Raw genomic sequence first — 13,992 nt, forward strand, 5'->3', positions numbered from 1 at the left:
ACAATGGGGTTCTTCTGTTCAAGCTAACGAAACACCCAGAGGCCTAAGAGAGATGCAGGAGAGTTAAGTCCTTACACCAGGGAGGCAGAACCTCTTTCAGTCCCATATTCCAGTTTAGACAAGCTCTTGGGGGACATATTCGGGTGGTAGATGGAGCCCAAAGCAAAAGGGAAGGGGCCAAAATACTTCCTGCAAGTAATTAAGTCTTAAGAGAGGTATTAAAATCTTTGAGAATGAGGAAAAACTACATAAAAGCCAGGAAACCACCAAGCAATCAGTGGGTGGGGAAAACAGGGTGGGGCCAGAGGAAAGTTGCTGCAAAGTATAGAAGTGCACACAAAGGATAGACAATAATCAATCTTCACTCTTTAATAGGTTCACAAATGCTTGTTATTTCATCTTTGCAAAAGAAAAAAAGTATTACAGATTATAGATTGTTATTGCAGTGATTTCTACAGAAGATGGCTAGCCCCACGCTTGAAGCACAATATCTTACACATTTAGTCATAGGCATTATTAACCACAGTATGAGATAGCATTAAATAATAAATATATATACCCTACCCCTCAAAAAACTGGAAAAAGTGCAGAGCCAAAAGATAACGTATTAAATATGCTGAATTCTGAATGGAGAATATGGAGATACAGTAATAAAAGTCATGACAAAAGTTAGCTAGGTGTTTTCTTCTTCAGGAATGCTACTGAAGACGTTGCAGAATTTTCAGCAAACCTCTTGGGGCAAGCTTACGGAGGCAAAGCCTAAAATGTAAAGTACTGTGATTTGTCTGACAAATCCATCCTTCTTGCTCAGGATTGATTAGCGAGCGACTCAGCGTGCCCCACTTAAAGACGGTGCTACCGTACTTCTTTATCATGGTTTAAGCCAGCGAGAAGATGGAAGGCCATGTCCTTAAGATGCAAGACCCAGCAAGAAGCCTCCAACAAACCCGCCAGATACCACGATGTTCTGTTTCAGAAATTCTGTTGACTAAAAAGGAAAGAGAGTTTATTATAGCCTATTTAAATGCATTGGATTATATCCAAGATAACGCTAGCGGAAAAAAGTAAAAGAGGTTTGTTGTGCCGCTAGTGGTTGAGCGTTCTACAAAAAGTTGCACTAACGGAATCACTAGCTCAACTACCACAAGCAACTCCTAGTGTAATTAAGTTGTAATAAGATGTGAAACCAAGTGAAATCAAAGTATTGGATATGATTCTTATGCAAAGATAAAAATGAAGTTTCTGCAAATAGTGGAAGGAATGCTAGAGGAATGACATCATTGGACACAACCCAGAAAATCTACTGCATAAAAGATTGGAGATGTCGCCTTTTAAGCAAGTCAAAGAATATTTTTTTGTAATCACATCACTATCAGTGTTAGTGTTCTATGAAATACAGAGCTCTGTGTCAGCCATGATATATTGCTAAAGTAAGGAACAGTCTACCTTAACCTTGAATTATAATGCATGCATTTCAATATGGCTTCCATAGAAGGTGTCTGGTGAATTATATTTACCATGTGGCATTTCTAGTATTCAAATTGTTATCATACATACTTTAAATAATGAGATCCTATATACAGATTCTAGAGGGGGAGTTGTATTAGCCCATTACAGCAAAACCAACAACTCCTGTGGCACTATAAAGACTAAGAAATCTTATGCTGGCATGAGCAAAAATGCATGAATTTTATTTATTTATTAAAATTCAATACCACCCCTCTTTCACAAAAGTGGGTTCCACGGCACTGTACATAAAAAGAAAATACAACAACAAAATACAGTGAAAAATCAATCCATAAAAATAAGAAACGATAAAAATGACTCCTCAATCAGCTAAAAACCATACCTAATAACTACAGAAACAAGTTAAAATGCCCAGGCAGATAAAAACATTTTCATCTGGCATCTAAAACAATACAACGTTGGTGCTTGGTGAATGCAGTTGATGAAGTGGCCTCTGGCTCACGAATGCTTATGCCACAACATTTTAGGGTGCCATTGGCCTTTGTGTTCTGTTAGGGAGTCGTTAAGGTATCTCTTCCCTAGATATAAACACTTGACTCATTAGAGCAACAGTACATGGCATGAGTCAGATGGATTGAATAACTAAAATAAAATAAATTAACATTAACTGTAGAGTGGGTCAAAGGCCTTCAGGCACTGAACCCTAGAGGCAGGCAGCAGCCTCAAGTAAAGGCCCTATATACTGGGGCAGGTAAGGTGCTAGGCCTTTCCTTTTTCAGCCAAAATCCAGAGTAAAGCTAACGTAAATCCAGAACTGAGAGACAGCACTTGAAGCAGACAGACCAAAGCTCTACTCACCACCCTTTTTCTAAGATAAAAGGGCCACTAACACACCATAACTAGTCAAGTATGTGAAGATGCTGGATACCTGACAAACCTTACATCAAGGCACTACACTGAACCTTGGCCATAATAAATCTATCAATCAACTTTAAATAGAAATACGCATTTTACCTCTTCAATCAGTGTGTTGATTTCAGGCGCTGCCTTGTTGGCCCGCTTTTTGAGCTGCTTTTTCGCTTTATTTACATCTTTTTCAACCCTTTTCCAGTCCACTTGTACGTAGCCACTATGACTAGCTATCTAGGAAAGATCGGAGAGAGACAGCATATGAGGTAGAGCATAATGCATCTGTATATATTTAGCAAAATCCATTCATTTAGATGGCTACCGTCACATAAAGAATTCTGTGTTACTAAGGGAGCAAGCCTTCCCTCACCAATAAGGTGGCTGAGGCCATGGGAAGTGGCATCAATTCTACTCTGCTGGTGGAGATGAAACGCTGGCCCACCCCAAAAACCCCGCCACTAGAAAAGTTACACTGGCTGAGCAGGGGGAAATGGAGCATGGTGGGGGTAGGAATACAGATGCCACTTTCTAAGCTCCTGTTTCCCCAACATGCCTCAGGAAACAGCTGACTTTGTGCCACCCTGGGGCTGGCTCAGTTAATTCCCTTTGCAATCAGTGGAAAGGGAAAATAAAAAGGTGAACCAACCCCACCACCACCACATCCTGCCTTGTCCACAGCAAATGGCAAGGCACAGAATATGGTGGTGATGCTAAAGTGGATCTCCCACTACCACATCATCAATGCTAGGTAGGATTACTTTGTTAAAGGCTTACCTATAAATTTTCAACACAGGTTAATGCAAAAGAGATCACCGTCATCATTTCACATCACACATTCCTATAGACAACTGGATTGGATCCAGACATAGTCATACATAGAGCAGACCCATAAGTCCAGATCCATCCTATTGGGCCAGTTTGCAAGACACAACAGCCCATGGGTTTAAACAGACAAGTAGTAGAGGGCAGACAGGCTGCCTGCAGCATGCCTGCTATTTCCGCTTTATTTAGCAACCCACAATCAGCACCTTTGTAGGATGCTGAATATGTTGTCTAAACCCAGACTGCTGGGCTGTTTAGGGGATAAATAACCCAGCAGTTAACCCAACAACAAACCATGGCTTGGGCAACCTACTAAGCAACCTACAAAAGAACCGACCATGGGTTGCTAAGTAAAAGTGGAAGTGGCGGGCATCTACAAACATCAGGTCCATTCTCTCCCGCTTGTCCCCAATACCCCATGGCTTGTTTCATATGCTGTTGGGTCATTTGAACCAGGTGACTGTGTATATATAACTTCTTTAAACTTTTAATTTTTGTTTTAAACTAAAAGAGCAGAGAAACTGGATTTCCTCTTTAAATTATCCTTATGGGATTAACTCTTATTGCCTTTCACTCAAACATAAACATCAAAGTCTCATTTTTGCCACTTAACACCAATCAGCCTTTGTTTATTGAATCTATATCTGGCTTGCATTCCTATTGACTATTACAGCACATTTACTTATACTTTAATTGTGCCCCAAGTAATTAATTTTATGTCTAATGAAATCAGAAATGAAAACTCTTAATACAAAAAGTTATCTTTTCATACATATAAGTTCAAGATGTGTAATCAGAAGCACACCATGAACATATTGGGATTTTCACTGAGCGTATAGTTATGGCTAACTGTGAGCCTACTAACAGAATAGACACTACCAATGGAATGAATTCCTCCTCCCCTTGCAGCACCCCTGCACTCCTCAAATCTACTCTGGAGGGTCTCCCAACCCTCCAGAGAAGTTTTGGAGGGGAGGGGATCTTGTGTTGCACAAGCAGGAGTACTTGCACAAGGTTGGATCTCACCATTAAAAAAATTCTTCAGCCCCAACCTTTAACATCAAATTACAGACAACTCATAGAACCCCACAGATTGATTTTTATAGAGACAGATTTTTATAGACCTATTATTTACCTTTGATGGATCACTTCCCCACTTCTAAAAAATTGTTGGCACAAAATCTTTAGCTATGGGCTCCACTTTCCTTTCTGTGTCAGAGTAGTTAATATATATTCAAATTACAGCATTTTCTAAACAATTAAAGAAATTAATTAAATAAATACTTGTAGCAAAAGAAAGCCGCCGCCTACTGCAGTTGCTGCAAGTTTTCCAACCTTCTGGAACAAAAACCCTGCACACCTTAGAGAAAGAAAAGAAAGATGAAATTATGTTGGCAGTCTGTGTATACTTACTACACATTTACTTCCAAGTAATCATGCAAAGAATAGGCAATGAGAATGATCTGACCACTGGTTGCTATATTCCAGAATTCTGATTCCAAGACTCAGGAAACTCTATTAACTTAATCTGCTGTTGGAAAGTGGTAGAATCTCTTGGCACATGAGATATGAAAGAACGTTGGTCATGCAGACAAGGTAACATGGAGTTAAAAACAACATACATCCTAACAAGAGATTCCTTTTTAGAAATCTTTTAAAATGCAAGGCCAGAATCTATTTCCCTGTTATCTTTTCGGCGCCAGGTCAAGACTTTTCTCTTCTCCCAGGCATTTTAACAGCATTTAACAACGTTAAGTTTGTTTTTAATGGACCCCAGAATTGTTGTTTTTAAATGGATACTGTTGTTTTTATACTGATTTTATGTTTTTTAAATTTTTGTATACTTTTAATGTTTACGATTTTTAATTGTTGTAAACCGCCCAGAGAGCTTCGGCTGTGGGGCGGTATATAAATGTAATAAATAAATAAATAAGACCATATTATATTTAGTCACTGCATGTATTCAGTCGCTCATGTATTCATCTCTATAAATGGACTACACTGAGCAGAACAATAAAGATGCTGTCAGCTATGAAAACTGTATAGTTATTATATAACTTATGCCACTATTTTGAATATATTCTTTTAGGTTTCTTTCAGACTACCCATGTATATTGTCTCCATTGTGATTTTGAAACAATTTTTTTTAATCTGAAGCTCTAATATATTTTTCATTTTGAACAGCAACATTATGATGCTACAGAGGAATGGTTTAACTTAAAAAATAATTTGTTTCCTTCAACAAACTTTGAAATGAAAAATATAATATTTCTTTTGATAAAATTACCTTAGTTATATTTACTTCATACAGACTGGTATCTTGCTAGGTGTAAATATAAAGATGTGAATGTACCAAAAATGTTGTTCTGTCTTCAGGAGTACGTTTGGGAAATGGGAAATTCAACAGCTTTTTTTGCACAGAAAATCAATCTCATTACATTTTATAGCATCCCTCCCCAACTTGGTACCCTCCAGATGTTTGGGGCTTCAAGTCCCATCACCCCCAGCCAGCAGAGCCCAATAGTCAGGAATGCTGGGAATTGCAGTCCAAAACATCCAGGGGGCACCAGGCTTGAGAAGGCTGTTTCAAAGCATAGGCACACGTTTACTCAGTAAAAACATATTGCTATGGATTTTACTTTCTCAGGCCATTTGCAGTTTTCTCATGGTCTGTGGCAGAAGTAAATGTGTGGGTCCTTGGATCAAACTATAACAGTGTTATGTAGGAGAGCTTAGCAGTTGGGTCTGCTTTTCCAGGTGCCCCATCAGCTCATGAGAAGGCCAAATAATCTCTTACCCAGTTTCATCATCTTTAGTCACTTTTAGAAAAAAAACACCTTAGCTACAACATTGGCAACTAATAAAGCAAACTTTTCTAATCCCCTTTTATTATTTATTTATTTATTTATTATAGCACTTTTATCCCACCCTTTAGCCAAAAAAGGCTCTCAAGGCAGCTTACAAAAATAATTCTTAAGACAGTCCCTGCCCACAGGCTTACAATCTAAAACAAAAACAAAAACATGACACAGAAGGAAAGGGGATTGGGAGGGAGGAGGGGGAAAAAACAAAAAATAAATTTAGGCACTAGATACTTAGTTGCAAAGTTCAGAAGGTCATGAACACAGTGGAAGGGCTGCTGTTTTCTCTCCCTCTCCCTCTTATAGCCTCATACAGATCCAGGCACAGTGGAGGGATGCTTGGCTGCTGCTTCCTTACCCTCTGCTCCCCTTGAAAAACTTAGTAATAGTTGTGACATTTCTTCTCCAAGGCTTGCATCAATTTGGGGAGAGGCCATAGCTCAGTGGTAAAGCACTTCCACAGAATCTCCAGGTAGACCAGGAAAAACTCCTGCCTGTAATCCTGGAGAACTGCTGCCAGTCAGTGTCAATAATACTGAGTTAGATGTACCAATGGTCTGACTTAGTATACACATTTTTGAAACTTCTCTTTTACTAATATTAAGCCTGTTCTCTGAAATTTCATGCTACATTATACAGCACTGTAAAATACTTCTAGAAGAAAATGGATTACATCTATAAAATAAGTGTACACTACAGTATTTAAGGAAGATCTGTTCTCACCAGCCTGTTACGCCACCCATTACAATCTGAGTAGCTACAGAATACTTTTCTACAATAGGTCCAGAATTTCTGCCAAACACCCGGTTCCACCAATGATGACGCCTTGCATATTCTGTTAAATCCAGAACTTCATATGAGTCATCTTCACTGTCATGTTCTTTGAAAGAGAAATTGAAAGTTAGTCTCCCTCTGCATCTTAAAAACAAGACAGAAAACGTAGCTCTCAGCTTGGCACCCAACAATTCTAGCCTCAAATACCGACCATTCTGAAAATGATTTAGAAAAACACACTTTTTAATTCAGCTGTCTTGAAGAACAAGCTATACAAAACAACCGTGTCTTCTTTGTAATAAGAACAATGATAAAGAGACAGGGAGAATGCATTTGAATGTCTTCTTCGAGAGTATTATGGGAAGGTAACAAAACCTCCTATACTTCTAAATATTGTTAGCTAAACTGGTCACTTAGTTCCTATTCAGTTTAAAAAGCATTGCTTATATAAGTGGATCCAAAATGTCTCCCTATGGGGCCTGAGTCCCAGAATACTTTCTCAGGGCTGCATGGTATAAAACACTACCATATCCATTAAGGACACATTAAACAGCATCCTTCATTTTCTCTAGTGTTGACATGTGTGTTTCAGCAACATACAATCACTGGACACATTCTATAATTAAGCTCTATGGCAATTCCAAGGCCTTGACTTGCAAGTTCACCAAGTGCTTTAATGTAGCCCCTTTAAACATAAAACACACATGCACAAACACTGTAAAGCAGTCACATATACACATCTCTGCAGTGTTAGTAAGATGTAGACAATTGGCAAAAAAGGTACTTCGAATGAGTTGTACACAGGAAAGGATAATCCAAAGATAAAGGCACAGAGATACATAGGCATCAATTGCAACAGAGATATACAGCATTTACTGCAGACAGATTTTCACAATATTTTCAGTCCCCCCTTAAAATGACATTTAAAAGAGAAAACAAAATGAAAGCTAAAAATATCACCATTTTGAGAGGAAGATCAGGCAATCCTGCCATGGAATAGATAGAACATTCTATTTGTGGAATAATTTGTCTCTTATATTTTGTATTCAAGGCAATGAGAAAATACTTTAACACAATTTTAAGCAAAGAGAAATAAACAAGCCACAATTAAAATGAAGCTCTAGCCTTCATTCTCTGTACAGTATATCTTTAAAACATAATTGTCAAGCACTTATTTCCTAAGAAATATTAGATAGCTGACACCAAAGCCATCCTGTCCCAGCTTAAAAAAACTTCAACCTGTAATGTTGTGGGTATGGATGTACAACCTAAATAATCTATAGTTTGCAGTACTACTGTGTACAGCTGACATTTTCCTGACACCTCCTAAAAATATTAAAAATTATAAATAAGAGAATGTTCCCTAAGTCATAATAAATGAAAGTTAGTTGAAGGCATTAAACTCAACTTTAATATTCTGGAAAAGTAAAACACTGGGGTGGGGTTGGGTGGGAAGCAAATACCTGCAAGAGGCTCAAGCAGAGTAACATTGCTTATTTTGAGTTATGGAGAATATTGGATCTACAGTTGATACACATTTATTGTGGATCTCCTGCTTACCCACATGGCTCTTGGGAGCAACAGAAAAACCTACATGGACTATACATATACTTTCCCCATCTACTTTTTTGCTACTGTTATAGGAATATCCCATAAGAAAAGATCATATTCAGGTAAATTCTACTACATGGTATTGGGTGTGCATGCAGATACTGCCTGATTGTGCCCTAGTTCAAGGATGGCACAGATGAAATAAAATGGAACAGATGTAACATAGAATAGTATGCTTTTACAAAATGTTACTTAATCTGGAATAACTACAGGCATTCACTAACAGAGATTAACACATATTTTTATTTATTTATTATATTTCTATACCACCCAATAGCTGAAGCTCTTTGAGAGGTTCACAACAACAATTATACATACATCCTCCACCCACTAAACTGGAAAGGCAATCTATCCTTTCAATCCTTCACCCTCCTAACTGCAAATATGACAGGGTGCTGATCTAAAGCACACCAAATGACAACTCTTCCACACCTAACCCACTTGAGTCTACATTTGACATCTCAATCCTGGCATAGCCCTGCCCTAAGAACCATTTCACAAGTAGTGCACCTACAAACCCAAGGTTACCACCTAATACATAGTCAGCAAGGAGCTTCAGCAAATCCTTTCTCTCAAACGATTGCACTGTATGATAATATGCTCCCAAACTTCTGTCTGTCAAACTCAGACTTTATGTTCTTAGGTGTGGAACCCATATTTGAAAGTGGGTGAAAAAAGTAACAGCACAATCCTATACATATTTAGACAGACAAAAGTTCTACAATTCCTTTGGGAATTTTTGACTGTCTAAACACACAAAGGATTGCACACCAACTGTCTTTGGCTTCCTCAAAAAATTGGAACCATCAAACTCTTTTTCTCTTAATTCCTCCAGCAAACAGAATGCATCACTGCAGCAACCTGAGCCACTGAGACAGGCAAATTCATGGACGATAAAGCCATTGATGGCACTTAGTCATGATGACTACATACTATCTCCAGGATCAAGAGCAACATGCCTCTAAATCCCATATGCTGGGGGGAAATGGCAGTGGGAAATTATAGCTTTTAGGCCACTGCTTGTAGACTTCCCAGAGCCATCAAGTAGGCCACTACAAGAAACAGGATACAGAACCACAGCAGCCTTTGGCCAGATCCAGGAGGGTTCTTCTTATGTACAATATTAAACAGTTACTAGGGAACTGAGGCCCACGGAACAGAGGAAGCCTTTGGAATAAACATCCTTGCTGGAAAAAGCAGCTGGATCCCAGTAAGAGCTCAGGATGTCACCTTCCCACAGAAGCAGGGCTGGGGGGCGTGTAGCTCTCCAGGTGTTGGTGGACTGCAATTCCCATCATTCCCGCTATTGGCGATGCTACTTCCAGGGATCCAGCTCCCCTGCTATAAAACCTATTCTTCACATTTCTTACTGATCTTTGTAAGCCGCCCTGGGTGCCTCTTTACTAAAGAGCGGGGTAAAAATGCTGCAAATAAATACAGTGGCGCCTGAAGAAAAGGCTCCGGCCAAGCTCCGCCTACTCTAGAGCAGCAGGCAACGACGGAGGTTGGGAAAAGCATAAGGCGACGGGTAGGTTAGAAGAACAGGTTCCAAGTGAGCCCGGAAAAGAGCGTGTTTGACTCCGGAGTGGAGCGGATGGGCCACTTCCTCCACCTGCGCCTCTAAGCGCCATACGCAACGCCAGCCAGCTCCGCACCGGTGGCAGGGGGAGCACCATGGCAGCTAAGCCAGGCAGCCCTGGAGGAAATGGGGCTCTCACTGACCTGAGGCGGAGCGAGATCTCCGGGACGCCATGTTAGCAACTGGGGGAGGGGGAGGGGGGAGCTGCCGCACTGCTCCGCCCACCCGCCACTCTTCGACACTCCTTCCCCCCTCCCCCGCGATTCCGAACTCTCAGGCTCCGGCAGTAGCGCACGCGCACAAGAAAAAAATTAGGCTCTGGCTCTCGCGGGATGACGTCACCTGCGAAACTACCCCGGGGAGTCATGGGGATTGTAGTTTGGCTTTCTTCCTCAACCGAAACCAAGACATGCATAGGAAAGGGACCTACGCTCCGCTCCAGGAAATAGAAATGTAGAAGAGTTCGGCTGTGGGGTTATGCCGTGTTCCAAGATTTCTCAAAGTGCCATAGAAAAATCTAATAAATCTTCAGACACGGTGGATGCATTAGAAATCCACAGTGGATTTAATCTCAGGCGCAACGGCTTTATATTACCCCTGCTCTAGCTCGCTTGGCGTTGGGGAGGATCCGCCACGCCCGCCCGTTTAGGAACAGGCCCTTGGTTAGGGTGACCATATCAAAAAGAGGACAGGGCTCCTGTACCTTTAAAAGGAATTAGAGCGGGTGTCATTTGTATGCATACAGCACCTGATGAAATTCCCTCTTCGCAATAGTTTAAAGCTGCAGGAGCTCTGCCCTCTTGATCAGATACAAAAGAGGGCAGGGCTCCTGCAACTTTACATCTTGTGATGAAGAGGGCATTTCACCAGGTGCTGCATGCATACAAATGACACCCCCTGAAATTCCCTTTTCAATACAACTGTTAAAGATACAGGAGCTCTGTCCTCCTCTTCATATGGTCACCCTACCTTGGTTCTCTGCCTTATTCACCCTATTCTTGCCATTGGAAAAAACACCTTTCGTGCTGAGACACAAAAAAAATGGTGAGATCAAGATAAAGATTTAGTAATCTGGCTTCAGACTAGGGAGAAGCATACACATATTTATATAGTTATATATGCCATTATTTACTACATTTCCAGGATGGTTTACAAATAAACTAAAATACAAAGTAAAATCCTTGAAACAACAAAATCAAGAAAGGCAAAAAGTGCCATAAAATGTAAGTGAGGCAATCCAATACATCAAAGAGTCTTGTGTATTTTTATCATATCTCATGAATTAATTTTCTTATCTAGTGCCAGAATGTCTGATCTGCAGCCAACTGTACTGTGAATGCCCACTGTTAACAATGTGATTGTCATTGTGTGCATCCAATTTCCTTCTGACCTCGCTTTTTACAATGCTGCTCCCGCCCCCACTGTTTGTACTGTATATAAACCTGAAACTCTTGATAATACTCCATTTCGTGGGAAACAGTCCACAAAATTATGCAGGAATAAATTTGTTAGCCTTTAAGGTGACACAAGACTCTTCAACATTTTTGCGGCAATGCATTAACATGACCACTCTCTGGAAATCCTGGACATCTCTACTCAGACGTATTTATGTTTTTTTAATGGAAGTAAGTTCCATTGAAAATAATTAGATTTATTTATTTATTATATTAATTGGTACCTTTCCACCAAGAAAATGCTGCTCAAGGGGGTAACAATCATAGGATATATTTTTTTTTAAAAAAAAGGATAAAAACTTGGTTAAAAGAAGAAATTTTATTAGATATCCACAGTGGATTTAACCTCAGGTGCAACAGCTTCATTTTACTCCTGCCCTGGCCTCTATAAACTCCTCCACCACTACCACGTCCATTTTATCCTCACAACAACAACACTGTGAGGTAGGTTAAGCTAAGAGTGACTGATCCAAAGCCACCCAGTGACCTTCATGGGCAAGCGGGGACTAGAACCCAGTTCTTCCAAGACCCAGTCCCGCATTCTAACTGCTCCACCACACTGAATGAACTAATAAATGTATATACTATATATAAGATCCAGAGCTACTACATAGGCAAGACACAACTATAAATGAATGCACAGCATTCAAGAAGTTCATTCATGCATTTGTTCTTTTTTATTAATTAATTAATTGATTGATTTTTATTTATTATATAATTTTTATCCCACCCTTTAGCCAAAAAGGCTCATAAGGCAGCTTACAAAGTTATTTCTTAAGACAGTCCCTGCCCCCAGGCTTACCCTAAAAAACATGACACAAAAAGAAAGAGGATTGGGAGGGAGGAGGAAAAACAAAAGCAAATTTCGGCACTAGATTCTTAGGGTGCTTTCAGAGGGAAATCATGTTTGCTTACCATCACTCTGCCTCCTGCTTCTCTTCCGCATTTGTAACAAGCTACTGAATTACACGGGAAGAGAGCAGTGATCCCATGGCCTGTAATTTAAAACCTCCCAGCTCATATAGTTGAATGGGAACAGTGCCCCCTAGTAGGTGTTTATACTGTTAGTTTTACCCTACCCTGTGCCTGTTTACCCTACCCTGTGCCTGTTTGCATTCTCTTCCCCTCCTTATTGTTTTACCATGATTTAATTAGAATGTAAGCCTAAGCGGCAGGGTCTTGCTATTTACTGTTTTACTGTTTTACTCTGTACAGCACCATGTACATTGATGGTGCTATATAAATAATAATAATAATAATAATAATAATAATAATAATAATAATAATAATAATTATAGCACAACTTTCAGAAGAATCAGGTTTTCCTAGGTTTATTTTAAAACAGATTAACTGGGAGAAGGAGTGGGAGACATGCAGGAGGCTCATGTCATCGTCAAAATGACCCATAAACTTCCATGAGTGGGCAGTCATGAGCATGCTATAAATTGCTCGTTTAAAGAAGCCCTTAGTTGCAATGTTTCATCAGGTCATGGACACAGTAAAAGGCCTACCACTTCCTCTCCCTCTAATAGCCTCATACAGATCCAGGCATGATGAAGGGATGTCTGACTGCTGCTCCCTTTCCCTCTGTCAGCCTCAGCAGTGACATTTGCTAGCAGGAGAGAAGGGGGCTCTCAGCTGGAGAGGTGCCTGACTCCTGTTTCCTCTTTCTCTGATGGCTTCAGCAGTGACAGTATTCCAACAAGAAGGATCCTAATGTAGCTAACTTTAATTAACATTTAAGTTAAATTTAATGACATGATCATAGCTATGAAACATTTTTCATTCTTTACGCTGATATCACACAATGAAAGCTTACATCCACATTTACAAAAAGTGAAAAGTTCTCACATTTCTTGCCTCTATCATATATAATATATAGCCCCACACTCTTCTTTTGTTTACAAAATGAGCAGAACAAGACAAAAAACTAACAAAATATTAGAATCCATTTAAAACCACAGACATTAAACCACAGAATCAAAAGCAGCAGCAGAAACTAACCCAATGAGAAGTATCATCGATTTAATTTTCATAGTTATTTATTTAAAACATTTAACACCACCTTTTTATTTCACTGGGATGGAGCAGCAGCATACAGACAACCTTAAGAAAGCAATTCCCATGGGAAAATTGAAGTCGTTACTTCTGCGTGGAACCATATTCTGTACTATACAAATGATCCCAAAATCTTATCTGTGCCAATCCAAACATTAAGAAATCATGAGTCAGTCACCACGCCCCCTACAAAAGAGCCAAAAGATTGCACAACAAATAATAAATGCACCACCCCTTTTAAGTATTGCCATGATTTCTAAGGCAGTAAGCTATGAATGACTTCACATGATCCACCTTCTCCCGCACCAAGCCATTACAGGTTACAAACATTAATTTTAAAACAATGATTCCCCAGTTTTACTGGAAAATAATGACAAAGGAAAGTGCTAGGCAACACTAGATTCTTACAAAATATTTAGGATTTCAAGATATTGAATTGAACGAGGCTTTGGGATTA

At 39.7% G+C, this 13,992-nt stretch overlaps 1 protein-coding gene across 1 annotated transcript; it reads right to left on the bottom strand.

Annotated features, from left to right (window-relative positions):
* Positions 1–348: 348 nt before the first annotated feature.
* FUNDC1 (FUN14 domain containing 1) lies at positions 349–10,236 on the bottom strand. The gene is made up of 5 exons (XM_063126554.1): positions 10,167–10,236; positions 6,783–6,939; positions 4,483–4,558; positions 2,482–2,610; positions 349–988 (listed from the first exon to the last, which is right to left on the bottom strand). Exons 1-5 carry the CDS (start codon positions 10,195–10,197, stop codon positions 911–913), a joined length of 471 nt encoding a protein of 156 aa, XP_062982624.1. The 5' UTR covers positions 10,198–10,236; the 3' UTR covers positions 349–910.
* Positions 10,237–13,992: the final 3,756 nt, after the last annotated feature.

The sequence above is a fragment of the Elgaria multicarinata genome, chromosome 5 (genome assembly GCF_023053635.1).
Source record: "Elgaria multicarinata webbii isolate HBS135686 ecotype San Diego chromosome 5, rElgMul1.1.pri, whole genome shotgun sequence".
Lineage (NCBI taxonomy): Eukaryota > Metazoa > Chordata > Lepidosauria > Squamata > Anguidae > Elgaria > Elgaria multicarinata.

What these genes read in the sequence shown, in the direction of transcription:
- FUNDC1 (XM_063126554.1), bottom strand. Translation starts at nt 10,197, where the DNA reads ATGGCGTCCCGGAGATCTCGCTCCGCCTCAG. An exon ending in GAGATCTCGCTCCGCCTCAG is followed by an intron (nt 6,940 to 10,166) that starts GTCAGTGAGAGC and finishes TCTCTTTCAAAG; the next exon opens with AACATGACAGTGAAGATGAC. An exon ending in TCAACACACTGATTGAAGAG is followed by an intron (nt 989 to 2,481) that starts GTAAAATGCGTA and finishes TTTCCTTTTTAG; the next exon opens with TCAACAGAATTTCTGAAACA.